This window comes from Schistocerca cancellata, chromosome 5 (genome assembly GCF_023864275.1).
Source record: "Schistocerca cancellata isolate TAMUIC-IGC-003103 chromosome 5, iqSchCanc2.1, whole genome shotgun sequence".
Classification (NCBI taxonomy): domain Eukaryota; kingdom Metazoa; phylum Arthropoda; class Insecta; order Orthoptera; family Acrididae; genus Schistocerca; species Schistocerca cancellata.
In genome coordinates, this window is record NC_064630.1 from 103,776,988 (window position 1) to 103,791,754 (window position 14,767).

The following is a 14,767-nucleotide window of genomic DNA, read 5'->3' on the forward strand; positions in this document are numbered from 1 at the left end:
GTTCGCCGAGGGTTTAGCACACCATTACAACAAGCTGGCGCAGATACCAAGCTGTGTTACAGCTACTGATGCTGTAAGTGTTGGCAGCTACAGGTACTAAATTTGGCATCCTCTGTACTCCCAAACCACCAACAAATTTAATCTCCCTGCTATACTGTACATGCGCAATAATTAAAATTTCGTTATTTGCTACTCTTCCTAGCGTTCCATTTTTAACAGCCAGCAGTATATTTGTCGGATAAGGACTCGAACGAATTTTCAACCTGGCTCTTCTTTCGCTCCATACGTTCTATCAGTACTGACCTTGGATGGAACGTCATTGCTTAACAGATGCCAGAAAACGGTCCTCGTCAGATACTGTCACTTTGCGATTGATTGTATTGTCAGCGCCCTCCAGACGGAGATAAAGCTCGCAACAGCTGCGGTTATCTGCGGTGATGTGCTGGAGCCGGTATCAGCTGCGTCAGTCGGGTTGTGGTCTTCACCGGAGGTGCACGCCGACGAAACTGGCGCCATGAAGATCAAGGACAGGAGCCTGCTCCTCACAGCAGCCTGCGGACTCGTGAGTCTCGACCACATCTGGTCTAGTTTAGAGCCACGTGGCACCTCTCGCCACGTAGTCTGGTAACAAGCATTCCGGCACTGACAGAGCTGCCAAACCTAGTACACCCATGCCATTCTCCTGCTGTGCATAACATTTTATCACATCTGTACTCAGTCCTGTACACCTTGCCTCTGTCTTCCACACAGTTCTGGTGCCGCCTTTATGTAGAAGGTGTGACACCTTCAGCTGTCTTTACAGGTCTAGTTTTATTTGCAATCAATTCCTGCTGTGTTTCTTTATCCCAACATCAGGCTCCTCTACGATGCGGGTTGATCATGCCGGGTAATCACCTTTGTACATCTCATGGAGGACACAAAAAATATATAAAGACGATTACCCGGCATCCACGTGATCATCTTGTAACATAGCGAGGCCTGAAAATCGTGTAAAGTAACAACGAAATCCATTCCAAATCATGTAAGACCTGTAAATAGAGCTGAAGATATCATCAATTCTATATGAAGATACAGTAATAGCTATCGTCCCATGATTCATCGAAAGATTTATGTATGGTGATAAAAGTGTCATGTTTCCAAAATGATCTGCAGCACGTTCTGCTCACTCCTTTGCTCTTAATGTCACGCATGTTTTCACTCTACCGTTGGCTAACACATTTCATATCTTATCTCTTCTAGCCGTTCTCCTGGTATCACTCTAATCTATTTTTATGTCCCTGCCTTAGTATTATCTGATTTCTGCTCTATTCCTCGTCCGTCTCTCTCCTGCGTTTGTACCAGTAGATGTATTACTCATACCTGCGCTTCAGTTTTTATCTACGTTTATATGTTACACACCATGAGTAGCAGATTATGAGCGTAGAAATGAAATATGTATTTTATCGAAATTAAGACAATAGAATTACATTAAGTTTTGAAATATTGTAATACAATACAGAATATTTATTCAGGCAAGACTGTTAGTTTTCTTGTACCGCTTGTGATGTTTCAAAGACTGAACACTATATAGTTCTCGCATTTCACTGTGGGACTAGATGTGTTACAGCATTCTGTAAGAGGTGCTGAACTCCAGGTCTTGTCAAAAATTAATTACATTGTGTTTTCCTTTAACTATTTGTTTATACGTTCAAACTTTGCATTATCTGATCTTCCAGTGACAGTAATATATATTTATTGGACCATTTGCGAGAGGGCAATATTTGCATTCTGTGACATTGGAATGAGAGAGTATTGCTTTATACGAGGGTTGTTTTTTAAGTAAGGGCCGTTCGCACGTATAGTCCCGTAGTTCGCGCGGACGCCGCAATAAGCCACCACGCCACTTGCCGGCATCCTTCCCGTTCACACTGATGCAAGTTGCAGCTCTGTAGCTGACGTGTACGCATCGCTGTGCTACTTTATAATGTTTACGATTATTGAATCGCCCGCCGCGTGTGAGATACGGTCAGTGATACGTTTTTTGGCCGCGAGAAGCCTATCAGCTGCAGAAATTCATCGTCAGTTAACAGAAGTTTATGGCTTGAATGCAATAAGTGAAGGTAAAGTGCGTCAATGGGTTAGAGAGTTTAAAAATGGACGTCAAAACGTCCATGACGAAGAACGCTCAGGCCGGCCCTCTGTGATCACTGATGATTTGGTGGCTGCAGTCGAAACAAAGAGTCGTGAGGACAGAAGATTCACAATTTCCACTCTTTCTTTGGAATTTCCACAAGTTTCAAGATCGGTTTTGTACAAAATTGTGTCTGAAAACCTAAACTTTAAGAAACTGTGTTCTCGGTGGGTGCCCAGACTCCTCACAGAGGACCACAAAGGGAAGAGATTTGCCACTTCATTGGACTTTTTGATTCATTACGAGAAAGAAGGGGATGACATGTTGAGTCAAATTGTCACTGGAGATGAAACATGGGTATCCCATATCACCCGAAAGCAAGCGACAATCGATGGAATGGCGACACACAACTTCATCCGTCAAAGTCAAAGCCAAACAGACGCTGTCAAAGCGCAAGATTATGGCAACTGTGTTCTGGGACCGGCACGGTGTTTCGCTAGTGGACTTTATGCCAAGAGGAACGACAATCAACTCAGATGCCTACTGTGCAACTCTAAAGAAGCTCCGCAGAGCAATTCAAAACAAAAGGCGCGGCATTCTGACAAAAGGAGTTTTGCTCCTGCACGATGACGCCAGGCCTCACACCACTCAAAAGACTCGGGATTTGATTGATTCTTTTGGCTGGGAAGTTTTGGACCATGCATCATACAGCCCCGACCTTGCTCCTAGCGATTTTCACATTTTCCGATACCTGAAACACCATCTTGGCGGGCAGCGCTTCAATGACGACGATGAAGTGAAAGCGGCCGTGAACTCTTGGCTGTCGGAGCAGGCGGCCGAATTCTTTGAAGAGGGAATTAAAAACTTAGTTGTACGGTATGACAAGTGCTTAAATAAACAAGGCAACTATGTAGAAAAATAGGTAAAAGTGTGTAGAATCAGAAAATAAAAGTTTTTTTACAAAAGTATTTGTATCTTTTTAAAAAAATAAAAACGGCCCTTACTTAAAAAACAACCCTCGTAGTATAAATATAAACCCCATGGCACATCATATGACTAATCATCTCAGATACAGAATATCTATTGCTGTTTGATTAACTTGGAAGTAATACACATTCATTTCTCTTACAAGCGTTAAGACGAAAACCGAGAATCTCAAGTGTACTTACATGTTCTGTACTAACGTATTTATTTAATTTTTATCCATTCGAAACGATTGATAAATTCCTATAAACGTACAAACACTGGGTATGTATATAAAATAACTTTTTCTGCTAATACTTACGATTTTATTTTTATTTATATTTTGCAGGAGACGCTTCGGGAAATGATACCATTTTCAAGTTCATTTTTCGTGTGTTACGACATTTCCTCGTGATTTTGTTGTGTGTGTTGCTGCATTATTCTGTTGTCTTTACTATTATATATTAAAAGACGCATAACTTATATATTATTTATATCGAGTAAGTGTCGAATTTGCGAAAAGCTTCTGCTTACGGTTTTCTTGTGGTCCACGTGTGTAGAAACTCGCAGACATTAAACATCACACACAATTTTCTATGCACAGTTCACAATTAAAACAGTAAACGGTCAAAAATAAAAAAGATACAAAGATATTTTTTCATATTGTCAACAGAGATGACGCTCTACATCGTCCACGGAGTGTGAAGCGGTATATACAGTAGGTCAATGCTACAAAAAGCAAACAAAATACCTTTGAGGCAAGAAAACATGTAACAGGAAATAGACATTGTGAAACAGATTGTCGTTGATAAAAATGCATTAATGTTTGACTCAATACGAGATAAGGCAAAGAAAGATCCAACCCAACCACTCCACAAAAGATAAATATAAAAACATATGTACAGTGTATATCTAGCTTCACATACATTGGCAACACATCACAAAAACTGAAAATATTTCCAAAAACCACAAAATAAATGTAGAATTCCCTAGAAATAACTAATTAAAACATATACAACCACATTACAAAGGGTAATCATAACCCATATTTGTAATCATGACCCATATTCAGATTCTGGAATACACAGAATAACATGCTAGCAATGCTCCACGTTTCACCCAGGACAAATAGGCTGAGATTTCCGCTCCAGGTGTACATAGCATATTAAAACCATTAAAGTAAACTAACTGCTTCAAAAGATTTTCTCAGAAAGTGTCAGAATCAATATGAGCAGTGTTCTCAGGTTTAGTTGCTGGAGCATATCGCCCGCAAAACCTACACTGAAGCGCCACTGAAAATGGTATGGGCATGCATATTCAAATACTGAGGTATGTAAACAGGCAGAATACGGCTCTGCCGTCGGCAACGCCTATGTGAGACAATAAGTGTCTGGCGCAGTTGTTGGATCGGTGACTGCTGCTACAATCACAGGTTATCAAGATTTAAGTGAGTTTGAACGTGGTGTTATAGTCGGCGCACAAGAGATGGTATACAGCATCCTAGGTAGCGATGAAGTGGGGATTTTCCCGTAGGACTATTTCACGAGTGTACCGTGAATATCAGGAATCCGGTAAAACACCAAATCTCAGACACTGATGTGGCCCGGAAAAAGATCCTGCAAGAACAGGACCAACGATGACTGAAGAGAATCGTTCAGCGTGACAGAAGTGCAACCCTTTCGCAAACTGCTGCAAATTTCAATGCTGTGCCATCAATAAATATCACCGTGCGAACCGTTCAACGAATCATTATCGATTTGGGCTTTCTGAGCCACTCGTGTACCCTTGATGACTGCACGACGCAAAGCTTTACGCCTCGCCTGGGTCCGTCAACACCGACATTCGACTGTTGATGACTGGAAACATGTTGCCTTGTCGGACAAGTCTCGTTTCGAATTGTATCGAGCGGATGGACGTGTAACGGTATGGAGACAATCTCACGAATCCATGGACCCTGCATGCAGCAGGGGAGTGGTCATGCTGGTGGAGGCTCTGTAATGGTGTGGGGCACGTGCAGTTGGTGTGATATGGGACCCCTGATACGTCTAGATACCACTCTGACAGGTGACACGTACGTAAGAATCCCGTCTGATCACCTGCATCCATTCATTGTGCATTCCGACGGATTTGGGAAATTCCAGCAGGACAATGCAATACCCCACACGCCCAGAATTGCTACGGAGTGGCTCAAAGAACACTCTTCTGAGTTTAAACACTTCTGCTGGCCACCAAACTCCCCAGACATGAACATTACTGAGCATATTAGGGATGTCTTGCCACGTGCTGTTCAGAATTGATCTCCACCCCCTCGTACTCTTACGGATTTATGGACAGCTCTGCAGGATTCATGGTGTCATTCCTCTCCAGCACTACTTCAGATATTAGTCGAGTCCGTGCCTCATCATGTTGCGGCACTTCTGCGTGGTCGTCTTCCAGATCGCTGGCAACGGGTTCTACACAACACTGGTGACTACTTTGAATAACAGTAACAGGTGCAAGCACGTAACTCTTTTGTATCGGTTGTGAATAAATAATTGTCACTATTTGAGATCCAACCCTCGTAGTTTGCTTACTAGTCGATTGTACGGAGCTGTATATAAGCCCGTCTGCATGTCGAACAACATCTCATCAGCAGAAAGTCAGCTCTCTGCTGCTTTATACATCTCATTACTGAGCAAATGAAACTGGCTTTTACATGACCGGTGCTTCCAGACACCATTTTGAGTTGCACATAGGGGATGGTCATCTTCAGAAATGACATCAAAAGCGATTATAACATACAGGGTGATCAGAAACAGTCTGGAAAGCTTGTAAGGGTGTTACGGGGTAGATTATACTGAGAAATAGTTCTTTAGAAAACAAGAATTCGATACGTTGCGCCGTTTCCGAGTTACTAGCATTGAAGTTAACCAGTCAGGTCATTGCGCGCGAAAATTCGAGCAGACCGTCAGAGATGGTGTAGCCAAAGGGACCTTTCCAGAATCTCATTCTGGAAACATCCCCCAGGCTGTGGCTAAGCCATGTCTCCGCAGTATCCTTTCTTTCAGGAGTGCTAGTTCTGCAAGGTTCGCAGGAGAGCTTCTGTAAAGTTTGGAAGGTAGGAGACGAGATACTGGCAGAAGTAAAGCTGTGAGTACCGGGCGTGAGTCGTGCTTCGGTAGCTCAGATGGCAGAGCACTTGCCCGCGAAAGGCAAAGGTCCCGAGTTCGAGTCTCGGTCGGGCACACAGTTTTAATCTGCCAGGATGTTTCAAAAGGGACCTTTGTTTGATTTCCTAAAACCGAACAAGAGACCTATACAAATACTGGACATCGGAACTTAATAAGGACTGAACCACATCCAACGGTTAATAGTCTCGTGTGCCATCGTCTACACTATGAGAATAACTCACACTAATTGTATCTGGCGGGCCGCTTGAATTTGCGCGCGCAACCTCCTTATTGGATAACTTCAGTTCTAATTAGCTCGGAAAAGGCACAACGTATCAAATTTTTTCTGAGCGATTATTTGTCAGCACAACCTACACTGCTAAAGGCTTATAGGGTTTCCATACTGTTTCTGACATCCCAGTACAATCCATAATTCTGAATGAAATTGACATCGTTGTGATGAGCCTTTACTTCTGCGCGTCCTTAGTGCGACCCTTCTTATAGATTGGCACTACCTGTGCCTCTTTGCAATCATGCGTAATGCTCCGTTTATCCTGCGACCTAGGGTAAACTGTTGCAACGAGGGAGACTATTTCCTGTGCATATTCATGATAGAACCTAACGACGAAACATTGACGTTGTGTGCTCATGTCTCTAACCAGCTATTGTAGTTCTTTTTTCAATGCCGCGCTTAGTATTTCTATATCTGACGATCCACATCCGTGCGACGATCGAACGGGGATACTGCGTTGTGATTTTATGCAGCTAAGCAGTTTTGACCTTTGTTTTATCAGCCTCCCCTTCGGTGACCCAAAGCTCAATGAGCATATCGGCAAAAGACTTTGTTCCTTCAACCCAGTTTCACGCAAGAACAAAAGTTTACTGCTCTTTTAACAACTCAGGAGGTAAATTTCTTCTTTCAGATTCATTGAACGCTTGTCGCATAGTTGTGCGTTTGTTTTAACTTCGCTCAGCTTTTGTTCTCCAGCAAAGATTCGGCTTCGTTTGATAGGCTACGCAATTGTCTCTGCTTTCGTTATAGTTATTGAATCATGACGAGCTCTTGTCATTCCTCACTTCAATTTATGGCACCAGCGTACCTAGCATAGGGTCTACAATACGTCTGCTTTTTGCCATAGAATCTTCACATTTAGAATGTATCGTCTATTCTGTAGTGGAGTATGCGCCTTTCTGAAACTTTCTGTTAGAGCTTAGTGACGAGTAGGAATCGTGCCTGGATGGGTCGGTCGATAAGACCATTGCGCTCGAAAAACAAGCTTACAGGTACGAGTTCAGTATAAGGGACACTTTTAAGCTGTTAGAAAGTTTGTCTCCACATTGTTTCCTCCTCTGAGGTGCATGTTCGCTGCAGAATACTCAGAAAGTTTCTGGTTTCTTGCCGCGCCAGCTGCGCATTGGTAACTGTTGTCAGAAACGTACAGACACTGAGTTTTCGATAACCTACGTGTCTAGAGCCTCACACGAGAATGCAGATTCGAATAAAACAGCTTCCATTGCTAGTAATCAGGGAGATGATTAGGGAGACAATATGAGTTCCAATCTGCGAGTTTAGGGATCTTTAGGGTTTACGAAGACATTAGAGAATTGAGGGAGACAGGGGAATCTTAGCAAACTATAGACGATGCAGAGACCAAGAAAGACCAAAATTACTCTAATTAACAAAGCAGTAAGACAGAGCTTCAGTTTTTCTACTCTATTGTTCAACCTACACATGGACAATCAATAAAAGTAAAAAAAGAAAGATTTAAAAGTGGTACTATATTTCAAGGTGAAAGGATGACAATGTTAAGTCCCGCTGACGACGTTGCTGTCCTAAGTGAAATTGAGGAAGTATTAGTGGACTTCTTAGTTAGTTACATGTTCCCTTGATCAACTGACGACATCTTTTATCGAAATGCTATGAAAAGAGTAACTTTACACGGTATGTTTACATGATTGTTATCATCAATGAATATATTCAAAAAAATATTTATTTGCTTGATAGGCATCAAGGTAATTATCGAAATGCTATGAAAAGAGTAACTTTACACGGTATGTTTACATGATTGTTATCATCAATGAATATATTCAAAAAATATTTATTTGCTTGATAGGCATCAAGGTAATTAGGAAAATCTTAATGATTTCAAGGAAAGTTGAAATATTTTACGGGCAGCTGCTGTTACCAATGTAAATTACGTGTCAAAAAGTTCATCTGTTCAAGGCTTGGCTATTTTGCGCATAAGAAGTAGTATTGATGTGCTATTCAACTGTCAAACAGATATCCTTCAAATCACCTACTAAATTCAGGACACTTTGAGAATAGCCGCCTCTAGGAAAATAAATGGGGTGTCAAAAACTACATCTCTCCCATGAGCAGATATTTTGCGTACAAAAATTTGCATTGGTCTGATATTTGTTTTTCAAGTAGCTTCCTTCTAATCAATTAATAACTTTAGGACATATCAACAAAACTTTTCAGAACAGAAATTGAAAATAAAAATAAAAAACTCAAAACATGGTAAAATTTTTTTGTGAAATGATTTGTCTGTGAGTAAGAAATTAGAGAAACATTTGGTGTGCCTTTGAATGATGCTCAAAAACATATGCAGTAAATTGTGTGCCGACTAAGAATGCATATTCTCTTTCCAGCTATCTGAAGGATTCTTTGGTAGTCCATCAAGGAAAGTGGGACAGCAGCCGGACGTGAAGTCTTGAACAATGATAACAAAACCAGCGGCTGTATTGGAATCCAACGTCATGTGTTAAAAATGATAACCGACGTTGGATTCCAATATAGCTGTTGTTTTTGTTATCATTATTCAAGTGTTCAAATACCTGAAGAATTCTCTGTTGTAACTTTTATGAGACAGAAATATTGTTGGTACTTTTTGTGTATTTGGGAATAAATGATAGAATTATGTCAACAACAATACAACTGTTAACTGCACGGTCTACACACTCCACAAGACAAATACCCCCCCCCCCCCCCCCCCAGTACTCTTTAAAATTCTAAGATTACAAGTTAAACATTGTAGTTTAAATTCACAGCTGGTATCTCATTTCCTGTACATGGTTTTGTGCAACATTCAGAGGCCTTTCAAATTTTTCTCTAATCTATTTTGTTTCTCACTTTTAGACAATTCTTTTCACAAAATTTTTGACAGTTTTTTCAAATAATTTTATTTTTACTTTTAGTACTCACGCAGCGACACTCAGAAAGAAGAATGTTTTACAATTAAAAATCTTTTATAGAAGAGGAGTTGTCCCAGAGAAATGGTTTTAGGCTAGAAATAAAATTTGCTTTGCTATCTGTCGGGCATGTTATGTTATGTGATAAATGACCACAACCTTTTGCTGTTGTATTTTGAATTTTCTGTGGCACAACAGCTTTAATAATGAGTAATACACCTATTTTTTTCCTCTAGTATTGTAGATATGAACACCACTATTCCTCTTGAATTGTGTTGTCGTTGTTGTTGTGGTCTTCAGCCCAATGACTGGTTTGATGCAGCTCTTCATGCTTCTCCATCCTGTGCAAGCGTCTTCATCTCTGGGTAACAACTGCAGCCTACATCCCTCTGAATCTGCTTACTGTATTCATCTCTTGTTCTCCCTCTACGATTTTTAACCCCCCGCTTCCCTCCAGTACTAAATTGGTGATTCCCTGATGCCTCAGAAGATGTCCTACCAACCGATCCCTTCTTCTAGTAAAGTTGTACCACAAATTCCTCTTCTTCCCAATTCTGTACAGTACTTCCTCATTAGTTACGTGATCTACGCATCTAATCTTTAGCTTCTTCAGTACCATCACATTTCAAAAGCTTCTATTCTGTTCTTGTGTATACTGTTTATCGTCCATGTTTCAATTTCATACATGGCTACTCCATACAGATATTTTCAGAAAGGAATCCTGACACTTAAATCTATACTCGATGTTAACAAATTTCTCTTCTTCAGAAAAGCTTTTCTTGCCTTGCCATTGCCAGTCCACACATTTTATCCTTCCTACTTCGACCATCATCAGTTATTCTGCTTCCCAAATAGCAAAACTCATTTATTACTTTAATTGTCTCATTTCCTAATTTAATTCCCTCACCATAACCTGATTTAATTCGTATTACATTCCATTATCCTCGTTTTGCTTTTGTTGATGTTCTTCTTATATCCTCCTTTCAAGATACTGTCATTTCCGCTCAACTGCCCTTCCAAGTCCTTTAAGTCCTTTGCTGTTTTTGACAGAATTACAATGTCATCGGCAAACTCCATGTTTTTATTTCTTCTCCATGGACGTTAATTCCAACTCCAATTTTTTTTTCTTTTGTTTCCTTTGCTGCTTGCTCAATATACAGAGTGAATAACATCGGGAAAGGCTACGGCAGCTGCTTCTCTTTTGTGCCCCTCGATTTCTGTAACTGCCATCTGGTTTCTCTACATATTGTAAATAGCCTTTCGCTCCCTGTGTTTTACCCGTTCCACCTTTAGAAGTTGAAAGAGAGCATTCCATTCAGAATAATTAAAAGTTTTCTCTAAGTCTACAGATGCTATAAACGTAGATTTGCCTTTCCTTAACCTATCTTCTGTGAGAAGTTGTAGGGTCAGTATTGCCTCGCGTGTTCCTACATTTACTTCCCCGAGGTCGGCTTTTACCAGTTTTCCCATTCGTCTGTAAAGGATTCGTATTAGTATTCTGCCGCCGTGACTTATTCGGTTCGGTAGTTTTCACACCTGTCAGCACCCATTTCTTTGGATTTGGGATTCTTCTTGAAGTGTGATGGTATTTCGCCTGTCTCATACATCTTGATCACCAGATGGAAGAGTTTTGTCATGGCTGGCTCTCCGAAGGCTATCAGTAGATCTAATGGGATGTTGTCCATTCGCGGATCCTTCTTTCGATTTAAATCTTTTGTCCTTTGACAAATTCTCCACGCTGTATCGTATCTCCCTTTTCATCTCCCTCTACGTCCTCCACCATTCCCATAATATTGCCCTCAAGTACATCTCCCTTGTATAGACCCTTCCACCTTCCTGCTTTCCCTACTTAGCTTAGGACTGGTTTTCCATCTGAGCTCTTGATATTCATACAGGTGGTTCTCTTTTCTCAAAAGGTCTCTTTCATTATCATTTAGGTAGTGTCTATATTATCCCCAGTGATATATGCTACTACTTCCTTACATTCGTCCTCTAGCCATTCCTATTTAGCCATGCACTTCCTGTCCGTCTCATTTTTTAGAACTTTGTATTCCCTTTCGGCTGCTTCGTTTATTGCGTTTTTATATTTCCTCCTGCCATCGATTAAATTCAATATCTTTTGTGTTGCCCTAGTATTTCTAGAAGCCCTCGTCTTTTTACGTACTTGATCCTCTGCTACCTTCACTATTTCATCTCTCAATGCTACCCATTCTTCTTCTACTCTATCCCTTTCCCCTGTTCTTGTCAGTCTTTCGCTAATGCTCCCTCTGAAGCTCTCTACAGTCTCTGGTTCTTTGTTTACCCAGGTCCTATTTCTTTAAATTGCTGCCTTTTTGCAGTTTCTTCAGTTTTAATCTGCAGTTCATGACCAATAAATTGTGGCCAGAGTCTATATCTGCCCTTGTAAATGCCTTAAAATTTAAAATTTGGTTTCTAAATCTCTGTATAACCATTATATAATGAATATGAAACCTCCTGGTGTCTCCAAGTCTCTTCCACGTATGCAGCCTTCTCTCATGATTCTTAAAACAAGTGTTAGCTATGATTAAATTATGCTCTGTGCAAAATCTACCAGGAGTCCTCCTCTTTCATTCCTTTCCCCTAGTCCACATTCACCTACTACTTTTCCTTCTCTTCATTTCTTACCATCGAATTCCAGTGCCCTATGATATTAAATTTTCGGCTCCCTTAACTATCTGAATAATTTCTGTTATCTCATCATACATTTCCTCAATCTCCTCATTTGCGGAGCTAGTTGGCATATAAACTTGGACTACGGTGCTGGGTGTGGGCTTCATGTCTGTCTTGGCTACAATAATGCATCCAGTATGCTGTTCATAGTAGCTTTACCGCGTTCCTATTTCTTTACTCATTATTAAACCTACCCCTGCATTGCCCCTATTTGGTTTTGTCTTTATACGCCTGTATTCGCCTGACCAGAATTCACTAATTCCCACTATATTTAACTTTAGCCTATCTATTTCTCTTTTTAGATTTTCTATCCTATCTGCCCGATTAAGGGACCTGATATTCCATGCTCCGATCCATAGAACGCCAGTTTTGTTCCTCCTGATAACGACGTCCTCCTGATTAGCCCCGCCCATAGATGCTAATGGGGGCCTATTTTACCTCCGGAATATTTTACCCAAGAGGATGCCATTATCATGTAACCATACAGTAGAGCTGCATGCCCTCGGGAAAAATTATGACTGTGGTTTACCAATGGTTTCAGCCATTCTCAGTATCCGTAGAGTAAGGCCGTTTTGGTTGGTATTACAAGACAGACCAGTCAATCATCCAGATTGTTGCCCTTGCAACTACTGAAAAGGCTACTGCCCCTCTTCAGGAACCACGCGTTTGTCTGGCCTCTCAACAGATACCTCTCTGTAGTGGTTGCACCTACTGTACTGCTGTCTGTATCACTGAGGCATGCAAGCCTCCCCACCATCGTCAAGGTTTGTGCTTCATGGGAGGGGGGGGGAGGGAACATCTTGAATTATTTGTGACTAATTTATTTGGCGAATATATGTGTTGTGGCGGTGCAGTTAAAATGCCTGATTCCTTGAAGATTAACCTACAAGGCAACCACAGATGAACACTGCTTATTCTTACTGCTCGATTTTATTTCTAAGTGATGAGTTACCCTAGAAAATTATTCCACCCAATGTTATTAAGTGGAGGACGCTGAGTCGTTTGTTTGCAAGACTAGAAATTATACGAAGAGTAAAAATACCTGAAAGTAATTGTTGAATAGCTCAGTAGTATTCTTTTTCTAATTCAAGTTTTCATCAATATGTACACACAAAAATTTGGAGCGTTCCAACCTGTTTACTGACTTCTATTTATGTCCTACATCAATAGTATTGGAATGATTCTACTTTTGGGCAGAATTGAATACTGTGCCTATTCTCAAAATTCGGAGAGAGATCATTTTCAGAGAACCACTTAACAATTACTTTAAAAACATGATTAACAATCTCTTCTGTTGCTTCTCCCCTAATGGAATTTATTATAACATTAATATCTGCAAAAAGTACCAATACTGCTTGATGAATGTTAAGTGAAAAGTCATTCACATGTGAAAGGAACAGGAGTGGACCCAAAATTGAACCTTGTGGGACTCCCTTTGTCATTTCACAACTACAGCTAAACTTTTCTCTTCTTCCAACATTCTTTGAATTGTTCAGCACACCTTTTTGCATTCTGTTTCTTGTGATTCAAACCAGTTATGTGTAAATCCATCAATTCCGCAAAACTTTAGTTTTTCTAATAGACTTACGTGATATATGCAACCAAACGTTCTGGAAATATCACAAAGCATACTAAATTTCGTTATGTAAGGCTTGTAATATTTTGGAGTCCATGTATAAGTGTGACTCTCAGTTGAACAACCCTTCTGGATTTCAAACTGTGATGTACTAAGTAGCTAGCCACTGTGGCCGAGCGGTTCTAGGCGCTTCAGTCCAGAACTGCGCTGCTGCTACAGTCGCAGGTTCGAATCCTGCGATGTGTGTGATGTCCTCAGGCTAGTTAGGCTTAAGTAGTTCTAAGTCTAGGGGACTGATGACCTCAGATGTTAAGTCCCACAGTGCTTGGAGCCATTTCAATTTTTGTACTAAGCAAATTGTTTCCACTTAAATGTGACACTGCTCTTGAGTATGTTACTTTTTCGAAAATTTTGGAAAATGACTTCAGTAAGGAAACTTGACTATAATTAGTTAAGTGTTTCTCATCGTCTTTCTTATAAACAGATTTAAAAATTGCTTGTTTCCGTGTGTTAATGACGCGTTACATACATCTCTAACGATATTACTTATTCACATAGAATAACTTTTCATAATCTTGTTAGAAATTCCATCAACGCCATACGAGCTTCCAGTTTTTAGAATGTTTGGAATTCTACTAATTTCAGTGAAGTTTGTTGATGCTACTTCTAGTTCCTTAAAGTTTTGAGGAACGACATTTTTGAGTATATTCTCTTGCTTTTTTAACTGAACCTTTTAATCCCTCGTTTGCTGCTGCATTTAGAAAGTGATTGTAAAATGTACTTCCAATCTGTGGATTATCAGTCACATTAGAATAATTGTTGTGTTATCCTGCACGCTGACTGTTTGTCCTGTCTCTCATTTCACAATATCTCATACAGATTTAATCTTACTATCTGCTTTATTAATTTCTGTGGGGACACTCATAGTTTTGGACATTTAATGATTTTCCTTGAAATAGTACAGTGTTCTTTGTAGAACGCAAGGGTGTAAGCAAATTCCCTTTACCGTCATTGAGGACTTGTAGGGGGGACCAAGGCAGTTAAGTTTAGCATCGTAACTGATGTCCAGAAACGTACAGTTTTCCC

At 40.4% G+C, this 14,767-nt stretch overlaps 1 protein-coding gene across 1 annotated transcript in view; it reads left to right on the forward strand.

The window, feature by feature from the left end:
- Positions 1–472: 472 nt before the first annotated feature.
- The window catches only part of LOC126187768 (uncharacterized), a 239,294-nt gene continuing 224,999 nt past the window's right edge, over positions 473–14,767 (forward strand). The window contains exon 1 of the mRNA XM_049929033.1: positions 473–562. Within this exon, the coding sequence (XP_049784990.1) occupies positions 515–562 (48 nt within the window). The 5' untranslated portion in view covers positions 473–514. The remainder of the gene's footprint in view (positions 563–14,767) is intronic.